This window comes from Hippichthys cyanospilos, chromosome 19 (genome assembly GCF_059441005.1).
Source record: "Hippichthys cyanospilos isolate Australia breed blue-spotted pipefish chromosome 19, RoL_Hcya_1.0, whole genome shotgun sequence".
In the NCBI taxonomy this organism is placed as follows: Eukaryota; Metazoa; Chordata; class Actinopteri; order Syngnathiformes; family Syngnathidae; genus Hippichthys; species Hippichthys cyanospilos.
The window spans coordinates 1422661-1439305 of record NC_142387.1 but is presented as its reverse complement, the minus strand read 5'-3'; the positions used below and the strand labels follow the sequence as shown (position 1 = coordinate 1439305).

The 16645-nt window shown below is 37.6% G+C and overlaps 1 protein-coding gene and 1 pseudogene across 4 annotated transcripts in view; one reads left to right on the top strand and one right to left on the bottom strand.

Annotated features, from left to right (window-relative positions):
- Window positions 1-1306: 1306 nt before the first annotated feature.
- On the bottom strand, window positions 1307-3248 carry LOC148407595 (cationic amino acid transporter 3 pseudogene; annotated as a pseudogene). 2 transcript variants are annotated; one of them, XR_015863665.1, is made up of 2 exons: window positions 2694-3248; window positions 1307-1925 (listed from the first exon to the last, which is right to left on the bottom strand). The product of XR_015863665.1 is annotated as a cationic amino acid transporter 3 pseudogene, transcript variant X1 (transcript). The 2 variants fall into 2 exon arrangements; XR_015863666.1 differs by having other exon boundaries at window positions 2909-3248.
- The window catches only part of mllt10 (MLLT10 histone lysine methyltransferase DOT1L cofactor), a 92862-nt gene continuing 78991 nt past the window's right edge, over window positions 2775-16645 (top strand). The window contains exons 1-2 of one of the 2 annotated variants that reach the window (XM_088402268.1): window positions 2775-3162; window positions 14743-14822. In XM_088402268.1, coding sequence (XP_088258394.1) covers window positions 3000-3162; window positions 14743-14822 — 243 coding nt within the window. In that variant the 5' untranslated portion in view covers window positions 2775-2999. The remainder of the gene's footprint in view (window positions 3163-14742; window positions 14823-16645) is intronic. The other variant, XM_088402267.1, reaches the window with a different exon arrangement.

Genomic DNA, 16645 nt, shown 5'->3' with positions numbered 1-16645 from the left:
TGTTGAATCTGGATAACTGTACTATTTCCCAAAGTAGTTTTGCAAAAAACCTCGGTGTGATATTTGACTCAACTGTCTCTCTTCGGACACATATTAATAACTCGACAAGAACGGCATTTTTTCACCTTTGCAATATAGCTAAAAATCTCCCTATTCTTTCTCCTAGCGAAGCTGAAACATAAATTCATGCATTTGTTACGTCGCGCCTAGATTATTGTAATGTTCTGTTTTCTGGCCTTCCCCTGTCCTACGTCAAAAGCCTGCAGTCTGTACAAAATGCAGCAGCGAGACTATTGACAAGGACGTGAAAGTTTGATCATAATACTCCGATTCTAGCTGACCTACATTGGCTTCCAATACACATGAGATGTGATTTTTAGGTGTTGTTAATTACTTATAAAATTTTACACGATTTAGCTCCTTCCTATCTCGTCAACTTAGCATCATCATATGTTCCGCCCCGACAACTTCGGTCACAAAATGCCGGTTTGTTATCGACCCTACGGGCTAAAAAGAAGTCAAGGGCATTTTCCATTTGCGCGCCAGTACTATGGAATGCTCTACCTAAGGAAGTTTGCACAGCCACCTCAGTTGAAATCTTTAAGTCCCGACTAAAAACACAAAACCATTTAGTTACTGGGCCTGTCTGCAGCTTTCTTCTTTTTTTTTGCTGCCCCCTTCTCCCGGCTCGGAGAGGGGGCTAGCTAGATGGTGAAGGTTGACTTGACCGGCCCCATTTGGCCCTGCGCGCGCTGATCAACCATCGCGGGTTAAGAGATCGACTGTCTGCGGTCCACTTGGTTGGACTGTGGGAAGGTTCCTGCCCAATGGCTTTGCCTGCTGTCAAGTCATCATTGCACTTTATTGCACAATATGTTTTCTGTAATATATATTGTGTACCTGTATTTGTCTGTAATGTGTTTCTATTTGTCTGTATTTGGTACATGCAGCATCCACTTCAACCTGTGGGCCTGGAAGGGGGCTCCTCCCACCTGTGGTCCCTTCTGAAGGTTTCTGATTTTCCCCAAATTGGGGTTTTTGAGTTTTTCCTTCCCCTTCTGGGAGCTTTGACAAGGGTTGCTGTTGTGTACCTTAAACCAAAAAGACATATCTGTATGACTTCTTTTTTCTGAAGAAGTCTCAACATGACCTCTTTTCATCTGTGAAACCCTTTGAGACTTCGGTGATTCAGGGCTATACAAATAAAATATGATAAAATTTGAATTTGAAAGATTGAATATTAGAAATGATCAAAATGTGAAATGAATGAGCTGAATGTTTTAAATGTCAAATGGGGAAGTCAAAGTCAAAGTCAAAGTCAAGTTTATTGTCAATTTCTTCACATGTGCTTAACATACAAAGGAATCGAAATAGCGTTTCTCACTATCCTCGGCGTTTTACATGTACACAAGACAACGCATTGTCGGGAGAGCGAGTGGCTGCTGCGTATACACGCGCCGCCATCTTATGTATGTGGTAGTACTGAATAATTAGCCAACAAAGGCGTAGAAGCAGATGGCGGCACCAGACAGGATGCCGGCGAGGCCAAACGGAGCAAATCCGCCGGTCCCAAAATCTTTTTCAACATTGCTGCCGTTGCTTTGATTCAGGAAACTGGTGTAGTTGTCCAGCGTGAGGTTCCAATTGGTCGTGTCGCCTTTTACGAAGCCCGAGATGATGACGAAGCTCAGCACCACCAGATTGATGCCGGTGAAGATCTTGTTGACCAGCGCAGATTCGCTCACGTCGATTCGCTCACGCCGAAAGCAAGCAGGCCGGCAGGTCTGCTCGGCGTCCAGCGGCCTGGCCACAATTAGGGTTCCGCTGGCCTTACCCACGTCGAAGCGGCTGTCGTAGTTTCCGCCTGTGATCTCGAACCAGACGGGAACGTCCGAGGACATAGCTTCAAATAATAAATGTTACATCTGCCAATGAGAACGAATTATGAATAGTTATCAGGAAAAATATGGACTTATGGGAAAATATTAAAATTTATGAATTATTGGAATGAAGGGAATGGTCCCTAAGGTGAAATGAATAAGTTAAATATTGTAAATATGAAATGGGAAATCTTAAATTTTGAAATGTTAAATCTCCCCTTGGGAATGAATGGGGAATCCTTTTAAAGTTAAATGTTTTGATTGTGTAATTGTAAAGCTCAGAATGTGAAATGGATGTTAAATGTCCAATTTGATATGAATATTGGAATATTGGGGTCAAAAACATGAACTTATGAAAAATATTAAAATGTATGAATTATTGGAATGATGGGAATGATCTATAAGAGGAAATGAATAAGTTAAATATTGTAAATATGAAATGAGAAAGCTCAAATTTTGAAATGTTAAATCTCCCATTGGGAATGAATGGGGAATCCTCCCACTGGATATGAATAATGAATTATTGAAGGTGGGAAAAATATGGAATTATGAAATTGTAACGGTGTGAATCGGATGAAATGGGAATGAGTTATAACCGTGAGTTAAAACGGGTGGAATAATACTAATACAAACAACAACAACAATAATAATAATAATAATAATAATAATAATAATAATAATAATAATAATAATAATAATAATAATAATAATAATAATAACGAAAATGGCCGACAGAAATTTCATATGTGTGAAGGCACACAATTAGGTTTATAGCGTAAACTAGGTATTTTGTTGTTTTAGGAAATACTGTACCCTTCTCCTCTTGTGCCAGACTGTCTTTGACTTCCGGGTAGCCTGCGTTTACCCGAACTTGCTTTACTTCGTGACGCATTTCCAGTTCCCCTTGTTAACCCCCTCCCCTTTAACCTCAACATTGCGTGGAGAACTGGTTGTTTTGGTTAAAATATTGCGTCAACAAAATACGTAATCACGTTTAAAAAATGGAATTTTGGTCGAGTGAGACCCACCACATAGTGGCGGAGAAGCGAGGGACGCGTTAAATGAAGGATTAGACTCGTCTGCCTTTCTTATTGCTCCACATGTTCAATTTGCTCGTAGATGGTCTCCGGAGAGCGTTGTGTGCTGGTGGACACTGAGTTGTCGACGAGTAACATGAAGGAGATGATTGGAGGGTGTTGTGTTTGCTCAGACGAGAGAGGCTGGGCGGAGAACCCGCTGGTATACTGCGACGGACACGGCTGCAATGTCGCGGTACACCAAGGTAAGAGCGTCACTTTCTGCTAAGCTAGTGGTTAGCCGTTAGCCTCCAAGCTAGTTAACCCCGTGCTAGGTTATGGGTCGTCCAGTTCCCAAGGCCAAACCTAAGGGTACGACAATGCTACTGCTTTTGGTGGACAATGTTTGTCAAATGATGTGTTTCCAAGCCACAGTCAAACGTGCTTTAGTGCGAGGGTCTTGACTCAAAAAAAGTACAACTGTCTGTCATCCTTGCCAAACGAGGGTGACGTGAAGTTCACAAACCATGAAATGGCAATACTCGTGTTCAATTCAGGTCTGTACGACGTCAATAAGGCATTTTTGTTCAATTAATGCTCACTCGTCAGTTAGTCGTGTTTACAAACGGTGCTGCTCATCACTTGGCACGAGAATAAATCCCTGCACCATGATATTGCTGTGGTAAGACACAATTTGTCATCATTTACAATCTCATCACTAATACTCTTTAAAAACGCTTTAATCACCTCCAGCATTGTAGATGGACATCTCTACTATTCCCCTATTTATCTCAATTAATTCAAAATAAGAATGTTTGGCCATCCCTACTACTGCCCCATTCAACTAATTCACAAATTCATGGCACTCTAATGAGAGAAATGAGGACGTGACAGTGCATATATTTCTGTCATGCTGATATTGTGTTAAATACACCTGACGCATTTTCTTTGATGCCACCAAGATACGTTAACGCTATCTGTTCTGACTTGGTTTTGTCAGCATAATTGTTCGCAGGTCGTTGTATATTAAATTATAAGCGGTTGCTAGTCTCCTTCACCCCTATCCAAAAAGTGTCATTAAGTGGGCTACACTTTGCTGTCATGTCACATCAATGGAGGTCCAGTTATACATCCATCCTCACAAAGGTGTCATGCAGGAGTGCTGGATTTTCCAACTTTAGTCACACTTTGAAATTTTACAAATACAGTGATCCCCCCAACTTTGCGGTTAATGGCGGGTGTCAACCCCCGTGAAGTCTGAAACCCGCGAAGTAGGGTATCAGTTCCTAGATTTCTATGTACGCCCCAATATAGCCGCAGTAACCATAAACAATCTTTTTTTTTTGTATGTTTTGCGTATTTTACTTCCTTTCTCCTATTATTTAACATTACATTATCCTTATTACGCTATTAACATTATTGTATATTCATTAAATAACTAATATTACTTAGTTTGTTGAGAATTTGTTCTCAGTACTGGTTATCTGCACCAAAACTCCGGTGAGAGAGTATGCAAGTCATCACGTTGAACTTCACATTTATTTTGGCTCATGTGTGGTGTATCATGTAGTATCTGTTGAATAATAAACCAACAACAATGTTAAAGTCAGTCAACTAACATATAAACACTTGCCGAACTTTAATCTACGAATTTACTGTACAGTGGGCCCCTGTGTTACAAACTTAATCCGTTCAGCGGCTAGGCTCGTAACTCGAATTGGTCGTATGACGGGCAATCCAAACCTATGTTAATTAGTGAATGCGTGCAACGCGTGCAAAAACCTTAGGTAAAAACATCACGACTTTAAGCACGTATTAAAATTAGTAACATAATCTACTGTACTGTTAAATTAAATAACATAAATATACAAAGGAAAAATGACATTTACCTTTGGGGCTACGTGACTTGAGCTGGTGGTGGGTGGAGCCGGAGGGGAGCAGAGACAAACCCTCAGAATTTATTATTATTTTTTCTTAAACTAGAACTTTTCTTAAACGAGAACATATCACCGGCGATTTCCTTCTCTTTAATCCATAATAGAAGAAGCCTCTCCATGTTGTTGTTGACCAAGGTTCGTACCTTGGCAAGGAAAATCTTTCCCCTATGGTTACTTGCTTGCTTTCATAGCTTCCTTGTTATTGAGAATTGTAGCGTCGTTGAGCGGTTACAGCCATACTCACTAGCAAGGTTAACTATGCGTGCGCCTCCTTCGTATTTTTTTATTATCTCCTGCCTCGTTTCTATTGTCATCATCCTCTTACTTTTTCCTTTACCGCCATTTTCAATTTTAGAAGCCATGTCCAACAGATAAAGTTTGCAAAGTCTTCACAAAAAAACGACCAGCTTGTGCCATCAGGCTATAGATGAGGGTGTTCGGCCAATAGCATATCGGCATTTCTGTGACTGACGTGACGCCGGCCAATAGCATATCGGCATCTCTGTAGCTGAAACCGGGACTGTGACCTTCATCAACCAATAGCATATCGGCAGCTCCGTGACTGAGACCGTGACTGTGACCTTAATCGACCAATAGCATATCGGCATTTCCGTGACACGCGAGAAAAGTTGTTTTTGTTGATGCAGCAAAGCGGAAAAATAGTGCGGACACACTGACCGGCATGTTGGATCGTTCTTAAGACGAAAGGTTTGTGTGTAAGAGGGGGACAAAAAAACGCTGCGGTCCACGTCGTAAGATGAAAAATACGTAAAACGGGGGTTTGTAAACCGGGGATCCACTGTATTTTTTAGTCGACATTAGTGGGTTAGCAACAACTAACAACAACTACTAACTATAAAGTGCAACCTCTACACAAACGAACACATAAACAGAATTAACACTCATCGCTAAACATCACTAAACATAGGCAGTAGCGTGCGTTATCAACATAAATGATAACTAACTATAAATATGAGCTTACGTTGTCATTCACTACGTCACCATAACGAGCCGAATGACGCACAGAGAACATAAAACAGAAAACGGAAATGCAATGCGACCTGACAATTTAAAAGCATGCATTTCAAAATAAGATAAAAAGTCACAAACTCTAACGCTTGAAGAATTCTTAACATAGTTATTAACTAATATTACTTAGTTATTTGATGAATACTGTATAATGTACTTTTTTGCTTTTTTCAATTTGTTTCATTTTTTTGTGCATTTTTTAAATTATTTTTTATTTTGAAATATTTTTTATTTTTCCTGGAAAAACCCACGAAGTACTAAGACCGCGATATCTGAGACCGCGAAGTAGGAGGGATCACTGTACAACATCCAGACCTTGTCACCCAGCTTGCTATCAAGACATGGACTCACTCAGCCTTCTTGGCAGACACAAGACACTGGTCCACTATGGCTTCAATGTCATTAAAATTCAAACTATTTTGCTGATCTTTTATTTGTTTATTTTTTGTCACATGTTGAAGTGGACAAGAAAAAAAATGTTCAGATGAAATTTAGCGATTGCTCACTGTTTTAGGTGACAACTGCATGTGCCAAACAGGAAACGTGTGTATTCCTTATGTGTCATCAAGCTGTCTCCTCCCAATTTTGGGGAGTGTCAGAATTTGATGAATGCCAACAAAAAACTACTTAAATCTCTTCTAAGTAGTGATGGGTTAATGAGGCCTCCTTAGGCGTATCAACACTACAGGAAACTGTATTGATACACTGTGTCACTTTAATGGGACACCTGATGCATTTTACTTGTATTCCACCCAACCTATAAATATTATTTTTACCTGTGTGTTGTATGTTATTTTATATTATTTCTCTTTTAATTCAAGTTTAAAATATCTTTGAAATTCTCAGTCAATAAATAAAATGAATGTGTCAATGTGAAAATGACAGTGAAAGTTTCATAATTGTAAACTGATGTTCCCTATGTAATCATCTTTACAGCAAAAAAAACAAACATTCTCTATATGGCTTTTCAGTGCTCATTTTAACTCTGAAAAGTGTTCAGTCCCCGGGACTCGCAATTTTAAAAACCTGTGGGTCCTGACCGAAATGTTTGGGAGTCCCAAAAATTGTGCAGTAAAAATGACAAAGTCCATAGTTCAAACTGCATTTTCAAGACAAGCGCAAAAATCAACATCAGATATAAAAAAAGTGTCACAGTAAAATGTATTAAAATAATTAACTTACATGTCGCGTCTGTCATTTTCTTCATCTCACAATCAAGGATTTAGCGGTCTATTTTGGTAGAAAAGTCCGCTTTTTACTTTGAGTGTTTGTTTAGTTTGTTGTTTTAATTTGCTCTTTGCCTAAATATACTTTTTAGAAGGCATTTTTAGTTACTCCTTTCCATCCTTTAAAGTCTCGCAGCAGCCGCGGTCATATAAGCGGCACCCATAAGTTGAATTAAAGTTGCAACTGTAACAAACATGATAACATTTACACTTATACCATTTTATTATGAAAGAAATCTAGGTAAGAGATTTCCAGTGGTCTGGTAAAAGTCTTTGCTCCTCTCCTTTGGGTCTATCGAACAGCCAGTGCTTTTTACGATTCTTGGTCTAAGAGGCAAAGGGAAATTGGGGTGAGAGTAGATTAAAACTCCTGCTGTCATTGGTTGATGGTCGCGCCGGAAGCCAATTGTATGTCTTATACAAGTGCTAATCGCCTTCTTGAAATAAGTTAAGTGTCCTGCAAGACACGCGATTGTCTCCCGGCGCAACCATCGACCAATGAGGGCAGGAGTTTTAATCTACTCCCGCACCAACTCCCGCCCTCAGTTTGACACCAATGATCCATATGCTCTTTCTGTCAACTACAACAAGCTTAATATGGTGTTCTCCAAATGATCGTTTCATGTTGTTGATACTCACTGCAAATAACCCCCGACGGCTCTTACAACAAATTAATATGTTTGTCTTGACACAAGGAATAAAGTTAGCTAACTATGTATGAACTTAAAACAGACTGGTGATGCCGAGCTAGCTAGGACATAATTTACTTCGTTTCTCGCTGCTGTGGGCAAATAACTGTCTGAGATCCATGTCGAAGTTACACTTTAAGTCAATTCAAAATAATATTTTTAACACGTTGTCGCCACTAAACTTATCGACTTCTTGCAGTGATTTTCTCTCCTACTGATTCCCTCTTGCTCTTATGTAATATACAGTACATGAATAAATTATTGTATTAATTAGCCATGTGCGCATTGTTCATGTGAAGCGAATTCAGTAGCAATGAATCACAGTGGGCCCCCGTAATTCGCTCGTAAGGGGAATTCACTGTATGACGCCCTAACCCAAACCTATGATAAATAGCTAATGTGTTTAGAACCCAAGGTAAAAACATCAAAATTGTACATACACATTAAAAATTGGTACCAAAATAGTATAGTAAATGCTACATATATATAATATACATGTATACAATCAGAAAACATCATGAATAAAAAAATACAAAAAAGATTTATTTACCTTTGAGTGCCACTTGTTTTGCAATTACCTAAAAACGCCAGCAGATGAAGGCAAAACAACACAAATACAGCCAAGCCCCTAGGGTCATGACAGTTGTTTTGGTCCCAAAACCGGGAAAATGTCATAAAGAGGGGATGAAAAATTTCAGTATTCCATGATTCCATGATTCCACACTGTGTGTGTGTGTGTGTGTGTGTGTGTGTGTGTGTGTGTGTGTGTGTGTGTGTGTGTGTGTGTGTGTCTAAATAAAGACTTGAGCTCGTCTTGAGTGGTTTCAATATTGTATTTATAATGCATTTTAGTGTCTAATTCAAACTTGAATTCGTTATCCATGCATCCCAAGAATGCTAAAATATTCTATCCTAGGCTACCCTTACAAGGCAATATGGGCATAACAAGGGTCATTCAAGTTAGAAGTAAGCAATAAAATGCACTATAAATATGGTTTTGTAACGACTCATGATAGAACAAAGCTTTACCGTTCCGCCATTTTGAAACGAGTGTGGCCAACCAATAGCAGACCACCATCTCTGTGAGGAGACCCCGACCCATGGCAGACCAGAATTGTAGTGACACGTCACAGGAAGGCAAGTTTGACTGCAACTGAAAATAAGTGTAATTACCTAAAAACCCCTACAGATGGAGACGAAACAACACAAATACAGCCAAGCCTCTATGGTCATGACAGTTGTTTTTGTCACAAAACCGGGAAAATACCATAAAGAGGGGATGAAAAAAATCAGTATTCCACATCTCAACATGAAACTATCGTAAGCCAGGGACGCTTTAACACGAGGGTCCACTGTACTATACTCAGTAGAATGTGGCATGTGTGCTCTGAAGTGAATTTGTTTTTATTGGTGAAGTTTTTATCCAAGCAATGCAGATCAGTACTGTAGTGTAGCATGTGCCATGGTAACATCAGTGGGGGGGAGGGTGCTATCGAAACCTCGCAGTGGCCGAGACCGTGCTGACAATAACTAACTGCAGATAGACTGAGGAGTTAACCTCTGCCGCTGAGGCAAAAAAAAAAAAAAAACTGCAGCGGCGGCTCCAACGAACCCCTGAGACCGACTCACCGAACACCCAGGGTTCGATCGAACCCAGGTTAAGAACCACTGGTCTAGTGACATGTGGGATTATAAAGGAAGTTAGACAACACTTCAAAATAAAATGGGAGAAATCAAGTAACGTATGAAATATAGAGCATTGGGGCGATTTTATTTTGACGATTTCCCCGGAAGCATGGTCAAGACAACAATGAATTTGTCATCCACTTGTCACCTCATTATCTCACAATTCGGCTCACCAGTACAGTATTTTTGTGAACAAAGATATGTTCTTTTTTTTTCCTCGATTGACGTTAATTTTTTCTGCAAGATCAAAGCAAAATGGTGGACGAAGTTGTTAACAATGTTTGTCAGTCGTCAAGAGCTATTGAATAAAATAGTAGATAAAGACAATGATTAATATTTTGATGTTTAAAATATGCGTCTCCCGGCAAAAGTTATGCATTGTGGACGTGGGAACGAAGGCAAATGGGAATACTGGGACTTATTCTACAAGTTAGAGCTGTAGCTATTGAGTATTTTAGTATATTAGGATATCTTACAGAATGTTTGAAACAAATATTGAGTATTCAGATTATTCAGAAAAAAATATACACAGTGGGCCCAGGGTTACGAGATTAATCCGTTCTGTGGTTAGGATCGTAATGCGAAATCGCCTTATGTCGGGCAATCCAAACCTATGTTAAATAGCTAATGCGTGTAAAACCCCAAGTGAAAACATCAAAATTGAATATACATATATACATATTAACATAGCTTGGTATCAAAACGGTATAGTAAGTGCTACGTATATATAATATACAGTAATCCCTTGCTGTATCGCAGTTAATCTTTCACGGGTTTGCTGCTTAACGGGTTTTTTACAGTGTGGATATTTTTTACAGCGCATTGTGCTCTGAATCCTGATTGTCTCAGGGGCTTTACCTTTGTCTCAAAATAAAATATTGACGCTGTACTGTATTGGTTTTTCACTTGTCAATTTATTCCAAAAGGCAAGAGGATCCAAAAGCTTGCTTTCGTCTCTCCTGTGTCTTTGTGTCTCTGTCCTGTTTCTGAGTGCGCTCAGCTCAGCACACTGGTTGCAAACGTGCTAGTAAGCACATTGATTGACAGCTTGGTCTCTGGGAGCCGATCACGTGACTCGTAGGCGTGCCGAGAGCAAACGCACACACTCAGTCTGTGTGCCTAAATAGAGAGCAACGGAGAAATGCACAGCTTTGGAAATCTGACTTTTACCTAGATTTATTTTGTAGTAAATTGAAATTTGAAGTGTATTGTTATGATATAAGAGGCTTCACTTTGATTCGATGTCTGGGCGTATCAGTTTATAAAAATCTTCTTGCTCAGAAAAAGAAAGAGGTTTAAACTACTCATAACAATGTGCGGGTTCAGGACGAAAAGGCATAGCTTGGACTTTGAAATACACGAGTGACAATGTTACTAACTTTGTACTACTATATTAAAATGATTGTCTTAAACGAATTTGGGGCTTTAAAACAGGTTTTGATTTTTGGTTTTATTCTATAGTTTAGTATTGCATTGTAAAATTAAAAAAAGTTGGCTACTTCATAGATTTCACTTTGCGCGTGTTATTTTTCGAACGTAACCCCCGCGATAAAGGAAGGATTACTGTACATGTATACAGTTGAATAACATGATAAATAAAAAATATAGGAAGGATTTAGTTACCTTTGAGTGAGTGACGAGCTTGTTATGGCCATATTACCTAGTGAGGGTACCCTAGCCTAGGCAAGCTTAGCCTTCTTCATATTTCTTGATTTTCTCTAGCTTCGTTCCTGTAAAAATCAGTTTCTTTCTTCTCTCTTTCACATCACTAGCAATCTTGGGACGCATGGCTAACTTATTCAAGTTTTAATTAAGCACTAAAATGCAAAATAATTATGTTATTTTAAGCACTCAAGATGACATCCAGTCTTTAGCATGTGGCTATTTTGACCATGACGCCAACCAATGTCAGACTAGTATTGTCGTGATGTAAGCGGTGACGCGTGTATAGGGGTATGAGGGTGGACACATCCAACATGCACGCACACTGACCGCCATGTTGGATGTGTCCTAAGCCAAAAGACATGGCGTAAACAGGGGACAAAAAAAAGTCACGGTCCACGTCGTGAGGTGAATAAATCGCAAGGCGGGGACGTTGTAAACCAGAGTACACTGTATATTGTTTTCCTTGGTGGAAAACCAAATAACAGATTTCCACTTAATGAGGATTTAACTTTTATAAATTTTTCATGAAGAAATTTCTTTTATTTCTTACATACAGTATAAATAGCAGCACACCACTTTCGTCTTAAAATTGTACACTCCTGTTGTGTTATTGGGTGTTATAACAATAGCAAGGGAGAAAAAGAATTTTTATTTATTTTTTTTTTAATTCAGAGGATATGTAATAATGCCCCAGGGCCTGGAAACGGAAGAAATGTCTAATAAAAATGAATTAATACAAAAAGTAAGGTTTTTCATGCAGACCTCCATGCCCAATCCAGAGTTTGGGTTAATGCGTGCACCAAGTTTGTTTACTTTGGAAATCATGATATGGAGTACAATTTTTAAAAGTGTAAATAAAATCGTAAGCTGCAATTGCTACTATTTTGTATTCATGAACACTAGCTGACCAGCCCGACGTTAGCTAAGACATCATGTCATGAAGCAAGCCAAAATTACGCTTTCATACAAGCAAATAATAGTGAGTTGTTTGCTTTTGAAAAGGGCGACAGTTGAATAGCAAAATGGCAGACGAAAAAGCCTTACCCTAACCCACAATGTATACCTCCCTTCAGTCACCTAAAGGAAAAAAAAACAAGTACTGCTACAGCCTGACTCGTCAACCCTTTGAATGTGTCAGGAACCATCAGCAAGCTGCTTATTGCATTTCTGTTCCATTTGTTCATCTTTTTACTGTCGCTAAAGTCAAGGGCTGAGGGTTGCATTAGCAGCACAATGATCCAAATGCAGCAATCAAGTTGACAACACCCAACAAAGTTGTTATCCTCAGATTATTATAGATAATAATTAGCGACGATTATGTATTACATGAGAATGATACGATAAGACAATCTTATAGGATATACGCTTTTCATTTTTGGTCAAGAAAGTGTGAAATTAAGACAAAAATTGTGTGTTCCCTTATCTGTCCATCTATCCATTTATACATTTTTTTTTTAATTTATTAATTTATTTTTTGCAGTGCATATACAGTGGATCCCCACCATACGACATTAGTCTGTTCCAGAGTTGGGATCATAAGGCGAAATCGACGTATGGTGCGCAATAGAAACCTATGGTGATTAGCTAATGCATGCAAAACCCCATCCAAATTTTGTATACATATTAAAAAATTAGTGACAAAATAGTATAATAAGTACTACTGGTATATAATATACATGTATATAATTAAATAACATTATAAATAAAAACTATAGAAAGGAAAAATAAAATTTTATTTACCTTTGGAATGACATGACTTAAGATAGTTACGGCCATATCCCGAGCGAGGGTAATGATGCTCGAGCCTTCTTTGTATTTCTTGTTTATCACCAGCTTTGTTTCCATCGTAATCATCTTCTTACTTCTCGCTTTAGGAGTCACCAACCTTTTTGAAACTGAGAGCTACTTCTTTGGTACTGAGTATTACGAATGGCTACCAGTTTATTCAAAGACACTGATCATGTTAATGATTTTTCACAATAATTAAAGAACAGCTGCAGTAAATATATAAATCAAGTGTAATGTGTAACTTAAATGTAATACATGTATAATTGTGTAAAATTCATAGAAAATGACCAATGTGCTATCTCTTGTAAGCTATTTGCAGAGCATGCCTGCGGGCTACTCGTGATCTTTTAGGGTTACCTGGTTTCTGGACCATGTTGGTGACCCCTGCTTTAGCATCACTAGCAATGTTGGGACCTATGGCTAACGAATTAAAGTTTGTGTGGCGGTTGGCAATGAAATGCCGGAAGAGGATGATGTTGTATTGAAACCTAACCCAATTTTGTTCTGTTCGATTTCTATATTTTGTATTTTGGTTGAAATGGCTACATATTATTTCTAAGTCCACCGGAGCAATAGTATTAATTTATGGATGATTTTCAATCCGTCAGCTATCAGAGTTTATTTAGGTGCTTCCGGGAAGGTCATTAACGCTGCCGTCATCACGTCAGATGTGACGGCACACGCATATTCACTGAAGACATAATGTGTTGTTGTTGATGCAGTAAAGGCGGGAAAATGCCGAAACAAGGGGACACAAAAAAAACTTGTATTCCACGTCGTAACGTGAAAAAAAAAAAAAAAGCTAGGAACACCGTAACCCGGCGGTCCGCTTTACAAAAAACAAATTCAATACCAAAAGTTAGATTTTACACCTTTACAACATTTTCATTATGATTTTTGCATGTACAGATAAAAAAAAAAAAAACATCATATTTTCCGGACTATAAACGGCACGGGTAAGTCGCAGCAGCAAAAATTTAGCAAAAAAAGCATCTTTTGCCATGGATAAGCCACACTGGACTATAAACCACAGGCATGTGGTGGTAATATGAACCTTTTACATTTTCTTTATATATTTTTTTAATTGTCTACCAACTGCAACATTCTCTCTTTAACAGACTGAACATGCCTGCATATTTAGTCCCAACATTATATTTATAGAAAATGGATAGATGGATATAATCACCATATTGCAGAGTTAAATATCACTTCAAACTTGAAATCAGTACTTCGATAGCATTCCTCCTGTTGTTTAATTCATAGATTATTTTAGTGAACATTGCACACACTGCAAATAAACAATATATGCAATCATAAATGTATAAATAGAATCATGTATACTGTATACCGTAGACCAAATTTACACATCACAAACTTTTATGCAAGATCTTATTCAATTAAGACATTTTTAAAAATATTTTTAATAATATATTTTAAAACATTTTGAGTACAGACACTGATTCACATCTTTTCAGTTCTTTTTCATAGTTGTTCCATGAACTGACTCCTTGAACACATATTTGCTTGATCGGTGGGAAGTCATTAGTGGAGCTCTATGTATATTGGAATGTTAAATGCCATGATAATTAGAATATCAGAAAACGTGCCTATCAAAATTGTGTTTTCCTGCAAAATCTTTCCAGATGCTGAAGTGCGGTGATTAATATCTCCAGCCTTGTTGAGTCAGTAGTACTGAGCAAAATAATCACAACAAAAGACGGTTGTTAAATTACAGTCAGAAAAGGTGTGGCAATACTTCTGCATAAAATGTAACTGGCTTTTATGTGACTCCAGTTGCTAAATGTGCTTTGTTTTCATCTCTGTAGCGTGCTATGGCATTGTACAGGTTCCCACTGGCCCATGGTTCTGCAGAAAATGTGAATCTCAGGAGAGAGCAGCCCGTGTGGTGAGTCTTACATTCCAGTGCTCATTTTACCTCTGGAAACTGTTGGGTCTCTGAGACTTGCAATACTAAAAACCTATGGGTCCCAACAAAAATGTTTGGAGTCCCAATAATTGTGCAATAAAAAGGACAGTCTTTCAAAGGTTCTAATTGCATTTGCAAGATATGAGCAAAAATCAACAATATATATTGACAATGATCACAGTAAAATGTATTAAAATAATAGAATGAACTGACATGTACATGTCAAAGCGTTTTATTTTTGCGTTCTACCTGATTTTGTATTACTTGACGTCACTAATCTTAAAAAAAGTGCAGACTTGATGTTGTTTCGGGCCTAAAGATAGCATTTTTAAGAGTATATTTTTTTTCCATTATACGATCGATTTTGGCGTCTCCGATTCAATTCAGAATTGATTTTCGGTTCAAAATGATTTTTGATTCAAGCTGATTTGATACAATTCAAAAATCAGAAATTTCTGCTTCAATTTATAGATTCAATTTATAGGTGCAAAGATTTATCATACAACTTCATACAATTTTGGTCTGCTTTGCAAAAATGAATAACAAAGGGAAACTGTCTTTTTTTTATATTTTGCATTTACTAAGTTTTAATCTGTAAGGAACATGCTTTTCCCCCTCAAAAATACATGTGGACAACTACTACTACCGTATTTTCCGCACTATGAGGCGCACCGGATTATAAGGCCCACCCTCAATCATGACATATTTTAAAACCTTTTCAATCACAATACAGTAATACTCAAAGTAATAAAAATAATAACTCAAATAACTCTAAACTCTCAATAGCATAATTACTCAATGTCAATATTACAAAAGAAACAGGTAAAGCTTACTTTATCAGTTCATTCCCCATCTACGAATCCCAATCCCAATATTGATCCATATATAAGGCGCACCTGATTATAAGGCGCACAATCTTTTTTTTTTTTTAAATTAAGGCTTTTAGGTGCGCCTTATAGTGCGGAAAATACGGTGTTTGAAGCTAACTATAATCTGTATAGCTTTTATAGTATAAAATAAGACAAAACAAAAATCGAAAAGGTACAACAAGGTACATTGAGATTTCAAACCCAGTTGCAGTACCAGAATATTGCGTGAAAAACTGTTGCCCAAGTGAAAAATATTAATATTTCTCATTACATTTATGACAAACGAAATGTGAAAATAAACTTTTTCAAGTGAGCAGATAAATTGTATATGCAAAGCATGAATTGTTTGCCCATTTGTTAATCTCTGTGCGTATCAGGAGCGTTATTGGTAACGATTGTAACATTTATTTATTTTGACTGTGTCAACATATAACGATATCAGAATGTGACGGTATGATAACCTTGAGCAAAAATATCATGGCATCGCGATATCACGGTATTGAAATTACAGCTCTAAAATATAGTATCTTAAAATCTTTTTAAAAATTTGGGATAAATAGCAATTTTTTAGATTTATTTCTAAACAAAATATATGATACAGCATTTGTTACATGACTAAAAATGTACCATGTACAATAATATAAAAAAGACTATAAATGCAAAACAATATTTTGAAAAATGATTAATTAATAACCGTCAAGTGATAGCATTTTTTTTTCTCATCCATCATTCAACTACTAAGTGTATGAATCAATAGTACATTGTAGATTCAGTCGTTTCAGTAAGCTTGAACAACTTGAAGAACTGGAAACAAGCTTTTTGATTAGTAGACTAGTTCTACAAAGGATAGCAAAGGTAAAGGATGAATATTGTATTGAACATTGTCAGATATTACAGTAAAGTTTAATGTTGTCCTTCGATTTTTGGTCCAAA